General features: G+C 59.2%; 1 protein-coding gene across 6 annotated transcripts; it reads right to left on the reverse strand.

Moving 5' to 3' along the window:
• Positions 1-19: 19 nt before the first annotated feature.
• GRIN2C (glutamate ionotropic receptor NMDA type subunit 2C) lies at positions 20-16,546 on the reverse strand. Of its 6 annotated transcripts, none has more exons than XM_066235854.1 (13): positions 16,353-16,546; positions 10,787-11,200; positions 8,152-8,750; positions 7,697-7,811; positions 6,638-6,849; positions 6,320-6,485; positions 5,829-5,982; positions 4,916-5,041; positions 4,373-4,602; positions 3,810-3,970; positions 3,108-3,295; positions 1,943-2,175; positions 20-1,518 (listed from the first exon to the last, which is right to left on the reverse strand). In XM_066235854.1, the coding sequence occupies exons 2-13, from the start codon at positions 11,183-11,185 to the stop codon at positions 421-423; spliced, it is 3,681 nt and encodes a 1,226-aa protein (XP_066091951.1). In that variant the 5' UTR covers positions 11,186-11,200; positions 16,353-16,546; the 3' UTR covers positions 20-420. The 6 variants fall into 6 exon arrangements, with proteins under 6 accessions (XP_066091951.1, XP_066091949.1, XP_066091947.1 ...); XM_066235852.1 differs by lacking the exon at positions 10,787-11,200 and adding an exon at positions 8,944-9,039 and having other exon boundaries at positions 16,353-16,393; XM_066235850.1 differs by lacking the exon at positions 16,353-16,546 and adding an exon at positions 15,410-15,845.
• Between the last annotated feature and the right edge of the window lie 183 nt (positions 16,547-16,729).

The raw sequence follows: 16,729 nt of genomic DNA on the forward strand, positions 1-16,729 counted from the left end.
CAGCCAGGACCAGTGGGTTGTAAAAGGTTTGTTTAATGTCCCAACACTCTGAGAAGAAACTCCAGCCAGTGGAGCAACGAGTGGAACAGCTCTGCCCCAACCCCGAATTCCGGCCTCATGCTCCCGCATCCAGCCCCCAGCAGCTATGGACAGGAACTGGCTGACAGCAGGGCTGGGTGACCCCACTGCTTCCTGTGACTCCAGGGGCGGTGGGAAGATTTCGGCATGATGAGGGGGCAGCCAGAACTGAGCCCACACCAGGACCTGAGCCTGCTGAGGTCACCGAACTGACTGGAAGACACGGGGCTCCATGACCGGGATTTCATGACAGAAGTCAGAAAAGTCCAAGCCTGTCTGCCCCTACCTCTGGCAGTGCCAGGAGGAGAAGCCAGCTAACGGGGAACCAGAGTAGCCAACACCTCACACTTCTGACTCCAAGCTGTTGATCCGCCTCCAGGTGCAAGGTGCCAGGAAGCCATGCGTCCCACAGGCTGCTCTGCTGACCTCTTCCAGTGCCTCACTGTCCCTGTAACCTGTACTCAGCCCCAGGGTCCTGCCCCTGCGCCCTGGAGGCCTCCGGGGCACAGCGAGCCAAGGGCGATGGCTGGCACAGGGTGGGAGATGAGAGCAGACAGCCCCCCAGCAGAGCGGTAGGTGGGCATGGGTGTGAAGGCAGGAGTGATGTCGGGGCGGCCAGGCGGGGAGCCCTGCCCACGTGCCCTCCTGACAGGTCTCCAGGTAAGACGGCAGCCGCATTGACAGCGCCTGCGCCGAGCGCCCGCAGGCGGGCCGGGCACACCTAATGGACAGCGAGCTGGGCTGGGCAAAGGCCTCAGGCACTGAGCTGGGCAGGGAAGCGTGGCGTGAGCGGGGGGCCCGGGCCCAGGCGGCGTGCAGCAAGGCCTCCCTCCGGGCCAGCTGCTCTGGCCCAAGCAGGGGCAGATCCTCAGGCTCAGGGGGCTCCGGGAAGAGCGGGAGGAAGGGGCGCCCTGACCGGTCAGCTCGAGGGAAAGAGCTGTAGTGGCAGCGCTCAGACGACAGGGGGCGCTCCGGGAGCGCTCGCTGCTCGGAGGCCGAGAGGCGCTGCCGGCCGCGCCTGGTCCGCACTGGCCACCGCACCTCCCAGGCCCGTCGGCTGGACACCCGAGAGACGTTGGGCAGGGGCGGCACCGGCGTCGGGGGGCGGCCCAAGAGCTGCGGGGTTCTGCACCCCGGCACCCCGCGGTCGCCGCCTGATGGCCCCCAGCCCTTGGAGCTTGGGTTGGAGGGTTTGCGGGGGGTGGGCGGCCGAGGGCCCGGGCAGGCAGGAGGCGGGGGTGCGCGGCGGCTGCCCCAGTTCTCAATGGTGCGCGTGGCACGGTCCAGGGAGCTGCTCACACCAGCCGTAGTCACCATGTCGCGCGCCGCCTGCAGCATCTTGAGCACGCTGGCCTGGGCCGAGTTGGCGGTAAGGTCCAGACTGGGCTTCCGCGCGGGGCTGGCCAGGCTCTGCACCCCACCAAAGCAGCTGTAGATGCCCTGGGCGAAGGTAGGAGACACGCTGTGAGAACACTCTTCTCTCTGGAAGGCCCACCTCCCTGTCCCAGGCCCCGACCCAGGGGCCTGTAAGTCCTAGGAAGGAACTAACATTTGTTAAGTGCCCCCTATGCGCTGCTGCTGTGAGTTCATCCAGGAGCTCTCTGAGGCTCCAAGAAGTTAACTCCTTCTAATGTCACCCAGCTTGTGAATGGCAGGGAAGATTTCAACAGAATGGCTCCAGAGTGCTGCCCTGCCTGCTGGAGAAGAGCACTGCTTCTCTTTGGCTGTGTGATGCTGACAGGCTGTGCCACCTCTGGGGCCCTCAGTTTTTACATCTGTATGTGGATGGGGCCATGGCTAGCTCTGACTTATCTGGGTTGGTGGCCCTAACGCTGGTGCTGTCTAGGGCGGGGTGGATACCCACCCTGCTGAGGGCTAGCAGGAAATCCAGCCGGGACGTGTTGGGCACTGAGTGGCGCAGTTTCCAGTAGACCAGGTGCTCCCAGGCAAAAACCAGCAGTGCCAGCCCCATGGCCACGAGCAGCATGTAGAAGACGCCAGCCATGTTGTCGATGTCCAGCTTGCTGCTCATCACCTCGTTCTTCTCGTTCTGGCAGATCCCCGAGAGCCACACTGTCTCCAGCTTCTGTGTCTCCCCTGGGCAGGGACACACCTCACTCAGTAAGGACCTTCCCAATACTCACCCAAGCCTTGAGTGAGGAAGGCCTGGAACCAGGTGCCACCCCTCGTAGGACCACACAGGGATTGGCCCAGGCAGGGACAGGATTGGGGGTAGGGGGTGTCAACAGGCTGGAAGGGAAGCAGAATGGGGACTGGGGGAAGGGACAAAGCTAGCCTTTGACATAACCCCCCTCCCATATGCCTAGTCAAAGCTTGTTGGCTGGGTAAATGTTATCATTCATTTATTCATCAACCACTTACTGATCCCCTCTGTGCCAGGCATAGAGCTGGGCACACAGATAAAAGGCCTGGGTCCCCAAGGAGCCCACAGGCACCTTCATGGTTATCACTCTCACTCTATGGTACTGATGGAAAATCAGATCATTATTTACCTAATAGGGCTGAAACTCTAAACTCAAAGCTCTTTCTGGGTTTTGGGAGCAGGTTCAGCTGGACCCCTGGTGCCTAGCCTGGGCCTTGACTCCAGGACTAGGCAGGCCCTTGGCACTACCCAAGCAATCTCAAGATGTAAAAAGAAAGTTCAGCCACCCCAGCCCCAGTCTGTGGCCTCTGAACTCCTTCCTGTCTCCTTGCCCTTCTTGGACCCTCAATCCTATTTCCTACTCCCTCCCGTCAAACCCATCTCTTCCCCAGGTCTCCATCCAGTCCCTCCAACTATCCCCCTGACACACACACACACACACACACACACACACACACACTGCCCTAATCTCTCACCACCACCACCACCCTGAGCCCTCTCCCTCTCCCTCTCCCTCTCCCTCTCCACAGACCCTGGAGACTCAGAGAACAACAGTGATGCTGACCAGCCGTTGAACAACCACCCTGACCCTGAGCTCCGTGGCCCACCCTGGACCCACCCAGCCCCCAGCAGCAGCAGCTCTCACCATCCCCAAGGAACTGCAGGAGCGCCAGGTCTATGGCCCGCTTCCAGTGGGACTCCTTCTGCATGGCAATGCCATAGCCAGTGGTAGCAAAGACCTTGCCAGAGCCAATGGTGACAAGCTTGCAGCCCTCATCCTTGCCTGCCATGTAGTTGAGGACAGCAGCATCATAGATGAAGGCATCCAGCTTCCTAGGGACAGGTAGAGCCTCAGGTCAGGGATCATATGGGGCAGAAACACCAAACCAGACGCCAGACAGGGGTCTTGGCCCCCACCCAGAAGGGATGGATGACCAGGGCCTTCTCTGCTTCCCTTGGGTCCAAGATAGAAAGAAGAGCCCCTCCCATGCCTTGGGGACCCCAACTACCCTCTTCCTCAGAGGCCAGAGGACTCTGCCCCCAGAGGACATGCCCTCTCTGCCCAGCCCTCCTTGCTCCTAAGACCCTAAAAAGGTCACAACTACCACTTTAGGGCAAGACTGAACCAGTCAGCACCACAGCTGCACGTCGGGATCACATGCGGGCATCCATTTTTGCTTCAAGCTTTACTGTGCCCTCAGACCTCCTCACCACCTACCCCCAGGAGCCTACAGGACAGCCCAGCCTCACTGTCCCCAAGTTGGGTCTCTCAGGAGGGGGCAGAGCTGAGTCTGGTCACTGGGGAGACGTGGGGAGAGACAGAGGTGAGTGCAGGCTGAGGACCCACCCCATCTTGAGGCTGCTGAGCGCATCCTCCACAGAGCGCTGGTTGAACTTGACCATGTGGGTGTGCATGTCACGGTAGTTGCTGCGAATATTCCGCTCTGTGCTGCCGTTGGGCACTGTGCCAAAGCGGAAGGGTGGGTACTGATCTTGAGGTCGCTGAAACTGCAGGCAGAGGGCAGCCGCCATCCGTAACCCTTGCCAAACTCCCCAGGCACCACCTCAACACCCGCCCTGCCCCCAGCAGGCCCCACCCCCAGCAGGCCCCACCCCTCAGCCCCCAGCGCCATAGTCTGCACTGCGCAGTGAGAACAGAATGGCCTTAGATTCTGTCCAGGCCACTCCTGTGTTACAAATGGGGAAACAAGCCAGGACAGAGAGGCATACTCAAGGCCACTCGGTCAGTGGACCTGAGCCATCTCTCCCCTGCCCCCCACCACAGCCCCACATCACCAGGCTCCCAAGTTCCTTCCTGCCCTGGCCTCCAGGTCAAATTCTACTGACTCCGACTGCCCTGTGTCCCACCCAAGACCTGTCCCTGCCCTCTGCTGGCTCTGGTCCCAGAACCTTCTTGTCACTGAGGCCGGACACAGTGTCGATGTACTGCTCCTGGATCATGAAGGCAGCCAAGTTGGCAGTGTAGCTGGCAAGGAAGATCACCGCAAAGAAGGCCCAGACCAGGACCATGATCTTGCTGGTAGTGCCACGGGGGTTCTCGATGGGCACTGAGTTGTTGAACACCAATGCCCACAGCAGCCACACGGACTTGCCGATGGTGAAGGATGGGCCCCCAGAGTCTGGGGGTGAGAAAGCAGACACTGGGACTCCTCTTACCCCCACGGAGGGGCTCAGGCCTAAGCCCACCCAACTCCACGGCTCCTGTCCCCACTTTTTCTTAGGTGGGGACATCTTCCCTGGCCATTGCCACCCTAGGGCAAGTCAACTCACCTTGTTTCTCTCTCATGTATCTGACTGTCCCCTGCATGCTGTCCAGAGGCCAGAGACCTCCCCCAGGATCTGGCATCTCCAAAGGGCCCCTGTGGCCCTGAACCCATCCCTCTGAGACACTCCAGCCCTGCGCCCTCTTCCCAGGCCCAGGTGGCAGCTTACTCTTGCCACTAGTGAGGTCCTGGTTGTAGCTGACGGGGCTGAAGTACTCAAACATGAAGACAGTGATGGCCACCACCGTGAGGCACATGACAAACATCATCACCCACACTGCGGGGCTGTAGGGCTCTGAGGACAGAGGGAGGTGGCTCAGCTTGCTTGGCGCTGCCCCGCCCACCCACAGCCCAGGCACTGGCTGCAGACAAGCGGGTCCGCGTAGGCAAGGTGGGTTCCATCAGCCCCAGGACTGAGCAGACAGGTCTCTGAATCTCAAAGCAGCAGAGCCCCAGGAGAGACTGCACCCCCCCACGGGAGGACAGGCTCTCCAGATTCTTGGTCTCGCCCTCCCATCACCTCACCCTAGGAATACCTCCCTTTGACTTTCCACCTCCCTGGCTCTCGTTTGCCCTCTGCCCCCCACTTCCCTTCCGAGAGAGCAGGCCCATACCCACGCTCCTTCCCATTCCTCTCCTGTCCCCCTGCTGACCTCCTGACGGGCACTCTGGGGAGGCCAGGACTAGAGCTCTGTCCCAGCACCTCACAGGAAGCCTGGCACAGGGGCTGCCCTACAAATGCTGATTTCCTAATCAAGTGAGAAACTAGCTCCACTTCCCACGTTCTGGGGGGTTTCTCCAGTGACCAAGGAACTTCTCTCCTCGTTCTGCTGTCCCAGCCCACCAGGCACGGGCCGAAGTCAGCCAGCCTGCCTGGTTTTCTCATCCCTCATAGTGGGGCCCCAGCTGTCTCCCTCCCCTCCAGCCCCTACCCTGACACTACACACAGGCTCAGAGGCACCCGGGCAGCTGTGCTCGCCCACAGGGGGCCCACCCCATGCTCCCCATCTCTACCCAAGCTCCACACATCCAAGTCGTGGGTCCCTCTGCCCCAGAGCAATCCCTGCCCACCCGAGCCGCACCCAGGAAAGCTGAGGGGGACACGGTGCCGTTGCTGCGAGCCACCATCACACTGATGCCCGTCTCCACAAAGGGCACAGAGAAGTCCACAATCTCCGAGCGCTCCTCGTTGATGGTGAGGGAGCCGATGGCCATATCTGCCCGCTTGTAATAAACCTGGGGACCATGGGGAGGAGGGGCTCCCACAGGCTGGAGCACTCTCCTCAGGCTCCTCCCAGCACCCCTCGAGCACCCACCAGCTGAGTCAGTTCTTCCCTCCCGGGGTCCTCAGAGCTCCACTTTTCATGCTGACCACCCCAGGGGGCATCGTCGGTGATGCTCAGTTCCCCCTGCCAGCTGGGATACCCTAAGCAGCTGGGCCGGGCCCCACCTTAGCTGATCCCCAGCATAGGAGGAAACACCTTAGGAGCAGCTGGGGGTGGCTAAGTGACGGGCAGGGTCTCGGCAGCAGGCGAGCTGACCAGCAGGCTTGGGGGGTCCGGGGCTGGCTTACCTCCCCGATCATGCCGTTCCATACGCCACGCACCCTCTTGCCATGCTTGCCGTTGGTCACCAGGTACAGGTCATAGGAGAACTTGACCACCTTGGCCAGCTTCTTGAGGATGTCGATGCAGAAGCCCTTACAGCACAACTTAGTGTAGGGGGCTGTGTCACCGCTGCTGCCACCAGGAGAGCACCAGGAGTCAGAGCCAGCAGCCGCGCCCAACCTGGCAGGTGGACCCTGCCCTCATTCCCAGGCACGGGACACACACAGTGCCTGCCATTACGGCAGCACCCAGCTCACACTAGGCCTCCCTGTGTTCTCACAGACCTGAAGGTGTGGTTGCTCTGCCTGCGGCAAGGCACAGTGTTGGGCACACAGCCGCCCGTGCCGGGGTCGGGGCTCTCCACAATGACAAAGGGCCGCTCCTCCAGCGTGGCCACCGTCAGGTGCCGGCTGTCCACTACAGGCTGCAGGGAGGCGCTGTAGCGAGGCCACACTGGATACTTCATGTGGAGGATGCCATGGTCCCAGCGCCCCACCTGCAGAGGGTGACCAGCCTCAGCCCAGGCCCTCCAGCCCTACTACTCCCACCCTGTAGGTGAGGCCTCTGGGTGGGGCCTGGGGTGGGACATTCGGGGTGTTAACAGGAGAGTCAGGGCCAGAGGGCGGGCTCCCTGCAGCCTCTGCCCCACTCCAGTCCCTGTGCTTTCCAATCCAGCCTCCACACTGTTGCCAGCCACGCATCTTCCTAAAGCCCACTCCTAGTCTGTCTCACCATACTCACTTTCCCGATCTTAGCCCAGCACCCCAGCACCTCACTCTTCTTCCTCAGTCTCCATACCGCCAAACACATCCCTTAAAAATGCCCCAATCTTCCTGCTCCTCTGTCTATACCAGGTTAGTATCTCTTCCTGGTGGGCTTCTACTCAACCCTCCACAACCCAGCCCAAATGTCCTAACTTCTGTGAAGCCTTCCCTGGTTTTCTCCTTTGAAGATAGAACAAATTCCTGCCCCTCTTCGCTCCTCCTATAATGCTTTGCACACCTCTCTATTCAAGCACCAATCGACCTAAATTCTATATGTTTAGATGACAATCTGCGCAGCACAGCTGGGGGCTACTTCTCCAGGGGCAGGACTGTGTGATAAGTGTGCTTGATAAGTGCCGTAGTGGAGGGAGGCCAGGGTGCTGTGGGAGGCCAGAGCTGAGGTGCCTCACCCAACCTGGGGACCTGGAAGGCTTCCCACTGGGGAGGTTTCACCTGAGACCTGGGGGATGAGGGGCTGGATAAGAGACAGAAGGGACTCTCTGTTCAGCTGTGGGTACAAGAGGCACTAGGGACACAATGAAAGGAAACGGAGGGCCCCTGGGCTCACCCCCTTCTCACCATCTCCCAGAGGCGGTGCCGGTTGAGGGCGATCACAACCATGGTGGGCTGGACCAGGTACCCACCAGGACTGAAGGAGAAATCTCGGCCCTCCCACGTGACATTCAGGAGGTGCCTGCAAGTGGGGAGAGAAGCCAGGGTATTTCCTCAGCCCTGCCTGCTGCCCCTGTCTGAAAGACCAGACAAACCCTCCCCGACCTCCTCCTGCCTCACCACCACTGACAACGGGGAACATTACTGTGTACTTATTCTGTGTCCCTGCACTGACCACTGAGATTCTCGTGGTTCCCTCACACCCCACCCCATCATTTTTTTTTTTCAGATAAGAAACAAAGGCCCAGAGAGGTGCGGTAACTTGGCCCCAGGCACACAGCTAGTGGAGATTTGGCCAGCAAAGCCAAGCTCGCTGCCCCCCAGGTCCCCTGTAATGCACCCCCACTCATTCGCGTGCCTACCTATAGAAAGCCTCCCGGGCGGAGCTAACAGGCCCGGGGCGGCTGCGGCAGTCCTCAGCCGGGGCGGGCAAGACGCCGAACTGGCGCCGGTAGCTGTGTGCGCCCAGGGCCAGGATGGCCACGCCGTCGCGGACCTTCTGTCGCAGACTGAGGCGCCAGCTCTCGGTGACGATGCTGATGAGGCCCACGGGGAAGACGGCAGGGGGCGCGTCTGTGCTGCCCAGCGCTAGGCTGGGCACCAGCCACACGTGCCCGGGACCCACCAGGCCAGCCCGCGCCGCCTCTTCGAACAGCACCTCGGCCTCCTCGCGCGAGCAATAGGCCACCAGCACTGGGGCGTCGAGCTGGCGCAGCAGACGCTGGGTGTGAGCACGCGTCCCGCCGGGGCCCAGCTCCAAGGTGAGCACGTCCAGCAGCCGCCAACCCAGGTAGCTGGCGTCGGCGACGGCGCGCACGCCCTCGAGGAAGAGCGCGTGGCCCGGGTGCAGGCTGGTGATCACAGCGAACGCGCTCCAGTCGTACTCCTCCAGCACTTTGAACAGCACCTGCAGCTGCTGCTCCAGGGACACGCCCAACTGCAGGAAGGCGGAGCCCGGCTCCTGAAGGCGGGGCGGGGCCTAAGAAGGGGCGGGGCAGTACGAGTCCCGCCCCGCGCCCCGCCTTTGCGTCGGGAGGTCAGTCCCCGGAGCCCCTGCCCGGCAAAACCCCCTCCAGCCCCAGAAGTGGTGCCTAACTACTGCCGTCCGTTAGATCACTTAGAGAGCTTTTTAAAATACTCTGCCCGGCCCCTACCCGATCGGTGCTGGAGAGAGCGGAATCAGCGTCACCTGGGAGCTTGTTGGAAATGCAAATTCTGGGGCACATTGCACACCTACAGGATCAGAATCTCTGAGGATGGAACCCGGGAATTTGTATTTCAACAGGCTCTTCAGGTGATTCTCGAGCCCGCTAGTTAGGGAAGCGCTGCTCCGAGTCGGAATCTCAGAGGCAGGACCCTGGGCTTTTTTTTTTTTTTTTTTTTTTTCTAAAGAACTGTAAGGATGAAGAAACCACTGTGCTGAGAGCTAATGTCAGGCCCAAAGATCACTGGGAAAAGACCATCCTCCACGGAGCCCTGGGGTTGAGAGAGTTCCTCCTCTTCCACCTCCCCATCACCAATGCCCAGGGCACTGCCAGCTCGAGCTCTGCAGCCCCACAAGATCTCACCACACTCTGTTCCAATCTTTTAAAAAAATAAAAAAGGAAATTTGGGGAAACTACAAAACAGGTAACCCAGTTCCTTCAACAAATTGCAAGAAAAAGAGAGATGGAGGAGGAGCATACAGACTGAGACTCAAAAGTCATATCAACCAATTACCACGTGGGAACCTAATTTGGCTCCTTGATTCAAACAAACAAAAATAAACATCTATGACTATCTATGACATTTATGAGACAATGGGGAAAATTTGAGCAGTGGCTGGATATTTGAGGATGTCAAGAAATTTTTATTATTATTTTTATATGATTGATCATATATGGTTGAATTTTTTAAGCCCTTATCTGTTAGAGATACACAAGGAAATATATATGAATGGAATAATAGGGTGTCTGGGCTTTGCTTCACTAAAACAGAAGAAGGGGAATTGGGTGGGGGTAAGAATGAGCCAGGTCAGTCAGTGGTGGATGGGGGTACATGAGGTCATTACACTCTTCCACTTTTATATGTGCTCAAAACTCCCCAAAATAAAAAATAATCATAAAAGAAAGGCAAATCAGATGAGTCTTCCCTGAACACATTCTTTGTCTCCCACTTAGGGTAAAACCCAAATGTCTTCCTATGTGGTCAGGACCACCCCCCTCCCTTTCTAGGCTTCTCTCTGTTCTTCAAAAACTCCAAGCTCCACTTCCACTTTGGGATGGATGTTCACACCACCTCCTGCCTCTGCCTGGAGCACAGCCTACCATTAAACACACACACATACACACACGCACACACATGCACACACACACACCATGCCAGCTCCCCTCATACTCCAGTTTCAATATCATTTCCTAAGAAAACTTCTCTGAACAAGCCCCTCCTGCCCAGATGGGGGACCCATTGACTTCCCTGTGACATCCCTTAGGATGACTTCCCTGTGTTTTGCCTTAGGAGCACTTATTCTAGCTCTGACCATAGATGAATGTATATTTAGAACTTTCTCCCCACAGGATATAATCTCTTTGAGGGCATGCTTCCCCCAGGGCTCAGACAGCAACAGCCCTGGATGCTCTTCCCTGCAGGTTTAGTACATCGGGAACCATGCCCAGCCTGGCCCTCCACCCCTGGGTCTGGAGCCTGACCAAGGAAGGTCAGAGAAGCGAAGAGAAGGTAGGCTAGGGCAGCCACCACAGCCAGAGGTGGGCTTGACTCCTGCCCACCTCTCACCCAGACACAAATGTGAAAGCAGGCCAGAATGTTCACTATAACATAATTCCCACAGTCTTCTCCCTCACCCATGTCACATCCTCAGTCTCCACATCCCTATCAGTCTCACCCTATCCCAACTTCCCAAGACCCAAGACTCTCCCTGACCCAGACTCAGGCCTGCTCCCCCATCCCCAGCCGGGCTCCAGGCCCACAGGATGAGAGGACATGAGTTTGGATGAGCACCTTGGGGGTGAGGACCACCGCAGAGCCCCCACTAATGCTGAGGATGGGCATGTGAGTCTGGGAGGAGATGAAGTCGAGGATCTGGGCTACGGCCTCAGTGCCCACGTTGTCCTCAAAGACGACGCCGTGGACACGTGCAGCACCCAGAAGCCCACAGATCCGGGTAAGGAGGCTGCTGGGGTTGGTGGTGTTGACCCCCACGGTGAGTGGCTGGATCTCCAAGGGCAGGTCCAGGAAGTTCTGAGAGGTGAGACGGGTCCAGGCTTGGGCCTGTGGCGGCCCCGAACTGCCAAACACCACGGCCACTGTCACAGCCTGCTCGCCCTGCCCCGGGCCCAGCCCTGCCCAGGCACAGATGAGTGAGGTGAGCAGCAGGGCTGGCCCCAGAGCCCCACCCATGTCCACTGGAGGGTCCTGCAGAGAGATCAAGATAGGCACAGGGAGGGAGACAGAGGCACAGAGGGGGAAAATGAACAGACAGACAAGAGGTGATGGCAAGAATCAAAGGGGCACACATCCAGAGGATGAGAGAGAAGAGAGGAGAACCTCCCTCCACAAAGAAGGCAGAGAGAGGGAGACAGACAGACACAGACAAAGAGAAAGAGACAGAGATTAGCTGAGCATCCCACGGGCAGCCTGGAAGGGCGGGGCTGGGAAGAACATGAGCCCGGACACGTGCTCATTACTTCCATTTAACTGCGGAACAGCATACAGTACTTGGCTAAAAGGCCAGACTTTTAGAAACTTGTCCATCTGGGTTCTGCCTGAGGAAAATACACTGAAAATGCTAATCAGGTGTCCAAGTGCATGGACTGGAGTCAAACAGACCCAAGTTCAAGTCCAAGTTCTGCCACTTACTAGCTTGGTGATCTTGGGTAAGTTGCTCACCCTCTCTGAGCCACATTTTATTGGCTGCAATCATCACAGGACCTACTTCACAGCAGTGTGAAGACTACCTACTGTTATCAGCATTCTTATCCCATAGGTGACAGCCACTCAGCCAGGTGAAGAAAGGCAGCTCTTGTGACATTACCCCTCCTCCAATTCTCCATTCTAAACTGAATCTAACATCCCCATGGGCCCTGCTCTGCGTGGGCGTGCCTGGCACAGAGCTCCCTCCTCCAGGGCACTGGACATCCCTACCCTTCCCTCGTGGCCTCAAATAGCAGCAGCTCTTCTACAGCAGAACTGTGACACCATTGAACTATGCAGCGCTTGGGGTCAGTATCTTACACATGAGCTGCTTTCCCAGGTCATTGCTAGTGTGTGGGATGTTTTTAACTTGGCACCAGACCCTGCGTGTATCCCTGCTAAATGAATGCCATTGCTTTGGGTTGGGACCAAGAGCCAAGCCAATGAGTGGTGCCCACCAACATAGCTCTCCCTCCCAGCTAGTCATCGGCCATAGCTTCGTGCCCTCTCCATCTCCATCACGTCTCCAACAGAACTTCAAAAGCTGACCGGGGTAGACCAGCTTTAATTTCAGCCAGAGAAGACAGGATCTGGGCCTGGGAGAGAACACTGTACTCATTCTGGGGCTCTTGAGATCTCCCTCCCTGTGCGGTTTCCCAGTATGCTGACTTGGAATATCAGCCTGGAGACGTGGGTGCTGGGATGGGACCTAAACATGCCATGTCACACTATACTCAGCCACCTCCAACCAATCAGGGATTGCAGGCTATACCCACAAAGGGCACTGTTGTGCTCACCTCTGCCCACACCTCTGGTCCCTGCATGCTGCCTGCCCTCTGGGAAGCCCCAAGCCTCCCCCACCTCTGCCTTCCAGCTCTGAGCTCAGATCTGTGCTGTCCAGTACGGCAGCCACCAGTCACCTGTGATTCTGGGCACTAGAAATCTGGCTCATCTGAATCAAGGTATGCTGTAAGAATGAAATACACACAGGATATTGAAGACTTAGTAAGAAAAAAAAGAAAGTAAAATATCTCACTAATCTTTTTATATTGATTACATGTTGAAAAAATATTTTAGATACACTGAGTCAAAAATATACTATTAAAATTAAGTTTGGCCCTGGCCGGTTGGCTCAGTGGTAGAGTGTCGGCCTGGTGTGCAGAAGTCCCGGGTTCGATTCCCGGCCAGGGCACACAGGAGAAGCGCCCATCTGCTTCTCCACCCCTCCCCCTCTCCTTCCTCTCTGCCTCTCTCTTCCCCTCCCGAAGCCGAGGCTCCACTGGAGCAAAGATGGCCCAGGCGCTGGGGATGGCTCCTCGGCCTCTGCCCCAGGCGCTAGAGTGGCTCTGGTCACAACAGAGCGATGCCCTGGAGGGGCAGAGCATCGCCCCCTGGTGGGCAGAGCGTCGCCCCCTGGTGGGCATGCCGGGTGGGTCCTGGTAGGGTGCATGCGGGAGTCTGTCTGACTTGTCTCTCCCTGTTTCTGGCTTCAGAAAAATACAGAAAAAAAAAAATTAAGTTCACCTATTTTTTTTTTTTACTTTTTCTAAGGTGGCTACTAGAACATTTTAAATTCCACATGCAGCTTTCATTTTGTTTCTTTTAGACAATATGGCTCTAGAGAGGAAGGACCCAGGCCCTCCCTCAGCTCCAGGGGCACTACCCCAGAGATGCTTTCTAATGGGAGCCTGTCATCTGGGGTTGGAGTTGAGGAGCAGAGGAAGTTGAGATAGAGTGTACCTCTCACAAGAAGTGATCACAGAATACCCCTGAAGGGAGGGACCCCAATCAGGTGCATCTCTGAGCTTCAAATAGCAATGGGCAGATTCAAGGAGATTATCACCACGTGGCACCCAGCTATTCCAAAAAGCAGGAATAGCCCAGGCCTGGCCCAATCCAGTCTCCCACTGGCCTCCCACCTCCCCACCTCCCATCTGCCCACCCCTGCCTGCCCCCTGGCCATCACATCCCTCCTCGAGTAGCACAATGGCTTCCTGGTGTCCACAGGTGAAGCCCAGACACCTTGGTCCCATGGACAGGTCTCCACACACCTTGACCACTTGTCTTTCCTTCTGTGGACCCCACTCTCCTGCCAGTCTGGTGGCCAGACAGCCCCCATGTTCTAATCTCCAGACCTTTGCTCTGATGTTCGCTTGGGCTGGAATGGCCTCTTACCATTGCCTCCTTGTCTGGAAAAACATTCTAAACTTTTCAGAGCCCACCCTCAGTCCCTCTCCTGCAGGGCACCTGCCTTAGTCCATCAGCTCTGGACACATGGAGTGAGAAGTCATCTGGTCTGGGTGAGACTCTGGGCCAGGTGTGCTGTTTCGAGTCCCTCCCCCACTTCTCCTGGTTTGGGGAGCTCCGGGCTGTGCCTCTAAGATGGCTGGCGTCATTTTGTCCCTGGCAGGTATTTGCCCCTTGATGCCCTGATTCAACAGTGGACTGTTGTGTTAGAGACCTCTGCCCAACCACCTGTTGTCCATGCTTTTACAAACGCACTAAGTTCATGTCTGATGAACATATGGACCCCATAAATTGCCCGGGGGAGGATGGCAATTGTCAGTCTTAGGGACACTCAGCGTCACCTTGGCCTGGGCACCTCTGTGCGTTTAGACTCTTCTCCCCTCCCCCTTACCCCAGCTCCCCCCAATCTCGGGCAAGCTCCCGAACATGGAAGTGCACACACAACCCGGACACTGATGACTCCCCCTCTGTCGGTCCAGGCGCCCACCAGCTCTACTGCTTCCCGGGAGCGGAGGGACCCCAGCTGCCCAAGGATGACTGCCCTTTCTGTGCGCGGCCTCTGCTTTGCCGTCGGGTTTCTCTCCCTCCCTTCTGCGGAGCCAAAACCGAAATCCACGAGTCAAGGGAGAAGACAGCCTCTCCATCTTGCCCCACTGGTTCGGGCGCGGAAGTCTTCTTTCTTCCAAGACCTAGTTCCTGCCGCCCAGCTGCTACCCCGCAGCCCCCAGCCCCCCGGGGGTGCCCCACCCCCTCCCTTCGGCCGGCGATACATAATTCATAGGGAATGTGGTATCAGGCTCCCCACGCGGGATAAGGGGTCGCGAGCAGCGAGAGCCACCGTCACCCGCGGCTCAAGGACACTCGCGATGCGGCGGCAGCGGTGACAGCGGCAGTGACTCCCCGCGCGGGGACCTGCTCCACGCCTCCTGGCGGCCAAACTGGGCACCACGCGCTCCGTGCCCCTCACCTAGGGGCTACCCGCTGCGAGCGTGCCTGTTCCTGGGTTCCCACTTCCACTCCCCCAAACTGAGTCGAGGTCTCAAGCCCAGAGAGTGGGGTGGGGGGCGGAGCTCCCCTTGCCGGCGGGCTGTGGGCCGTGGACAGCCTAGGCCTGCCCTAGGGCCCGGAGGACACGCAGGAGGCCAGTTTCTGACCTACCCCTCTCCTTCAGGTTTCGAGTTTAGAAACAGACTGGAAACCGACTGGCGCAGCCAGAAACCAGACTGACTCCGAGAAAGAACAGGCAGCGCAAAATAAGTTTCTGCCCTCGAGTTCCCCGTGGCCCCACATTTGGGACACGCCAAGGTGGTGTCACCATCGGAAGGCTGGGGTACCCAGCCAGAAGTCCCATCGGGCTAGCAGGGCTAGGGACCAGGGTGGACACTGTGGTGAGCACAGGAACCCGCAGAAATTCCTGCTTCGCTCACCCAGCAAGACTTGGGATGGGTCGGGACACTCGCTCACCTTGGGGATCTTCTGACTGTTAATGCCTTTGCCTTCCGTGGCTCTGACCCTACCCGCCTAGACTTGGGCACCACTCGTCTTCGCAGCAGGTTTCTGCTTCCCTTCTCCGCCGTCGGGGATCAGGGTCAAAACGCCCGGAGACCAAAGCGACCTGCTGGTTGGGCGGCCAGAGCCCAGCGCGCGGGGCTCCCGGCTCTCCCAGGGCCTCGCCTCCCACCCTCTTTCTCTTCCTTGGAGCCTGGATACGCTGGGCGCCGGCTCAGCATCTGGGAAGATCCCACCACCCCGTGGAGCCCACACTGGCTCCCTGGGGTCTGAGGAGGGAGCTCAAGCCCGCCTGGGAGATGAAGCAGGAGGGCTGGGAGGGAAGGCCCGTGGGGCTCGCAGCGGGCGAAGGGGGGACCTGCGGGAGCCAGGAGGGCAAGCTCCCGGAGCCACCCCAGCCCCTTCCGTCCTCCCTGCTTCGTGCCCTCCGTTCTTGCCGAACCCAGCGGCGCTCTCCCCGCACCGCCCTCCCCGCCCCCGTCTCACGGCTCCACTCTCTTCCCAGCGACTCCCAGCAGCAACAGTTGGGGGGTTCCACAGTCCAGACTCTGTGACCCCTCACTGCCCCCTCCCCGCGCTGTCGCAGCGCCAGGCGAAGGAGCTGGGGAGCTCCGCGACCCGGGAAGCGAACATCTTGGGTGCCTCGCCCGCGTCCTTCCCTCGCGTCCGCTGCGCGTGTCACCTCGGCCTCTCTCCCTTGCCTCCTTTCCCCCGCCCGGCCCTGAAGCCCAGGCCTGGTCCCCGAGAGTTCCGGTCCCCCGACCGCCCCCTCCTCAGCCCCCCGCCTCACTCTCCCCTTGGGTCCCGCGTCTGTCTCCGCCGTCCTTGCCCGCGCAGCGCCGGAGACCAGCGCCAAGTTGGCGAAGTTTGTGCCCGGGGTTTGCCTCCTGCCACTCACCGGGGGGAAGGGGCGCTTCACCCGCGCCCAGAGCCCACGCCGGCTGCCTCCCGCGCGGTGCACGTCCCGGCGCTTCGGTCCCGCGCGCTGGCGCGCTCTGAGCTCGGCGGGCGCCGGAGTCCGGGCGCGCCGGGCCAGTGCCCGCAGTGCCGCCAGGTGGGCTGCGCGCCGCGCCGCGCCTCCGGCTCCCAGGGCTCGCCAGCCAGCTGTGGTGGAGAGCTCACCGCTGCCGCGCGGCCCGCCCTGCCGGGGCCCGCGCCTCCGCCCCGCCCCGGCCCATCCGGCCCGCCCCGCCCCACTGCCGGCACCCGCGGCCCTCCCACCCCTTCTGGTCGCCCGAGCCGCAGCCTGGGTCCTTTCTCCCCTCTCCAGAATTT

The sequence above is a fragment of the Saccopteryx bilineata genome, chromosome 6 (assembly GCF_036850765.1).
Source record: "Saccopteryx bilineata isolate mSacBil1 chromosome 6, mSacBil1_pri_phased_curated, whole genome shotgun sequence".
Lineage (NCBI taxonomy): Eukaryota > Metazoa > Chordata > Mammalia > Chiroptera > Emballonuridae > Saccopteryx > Saccopteryx bilineata.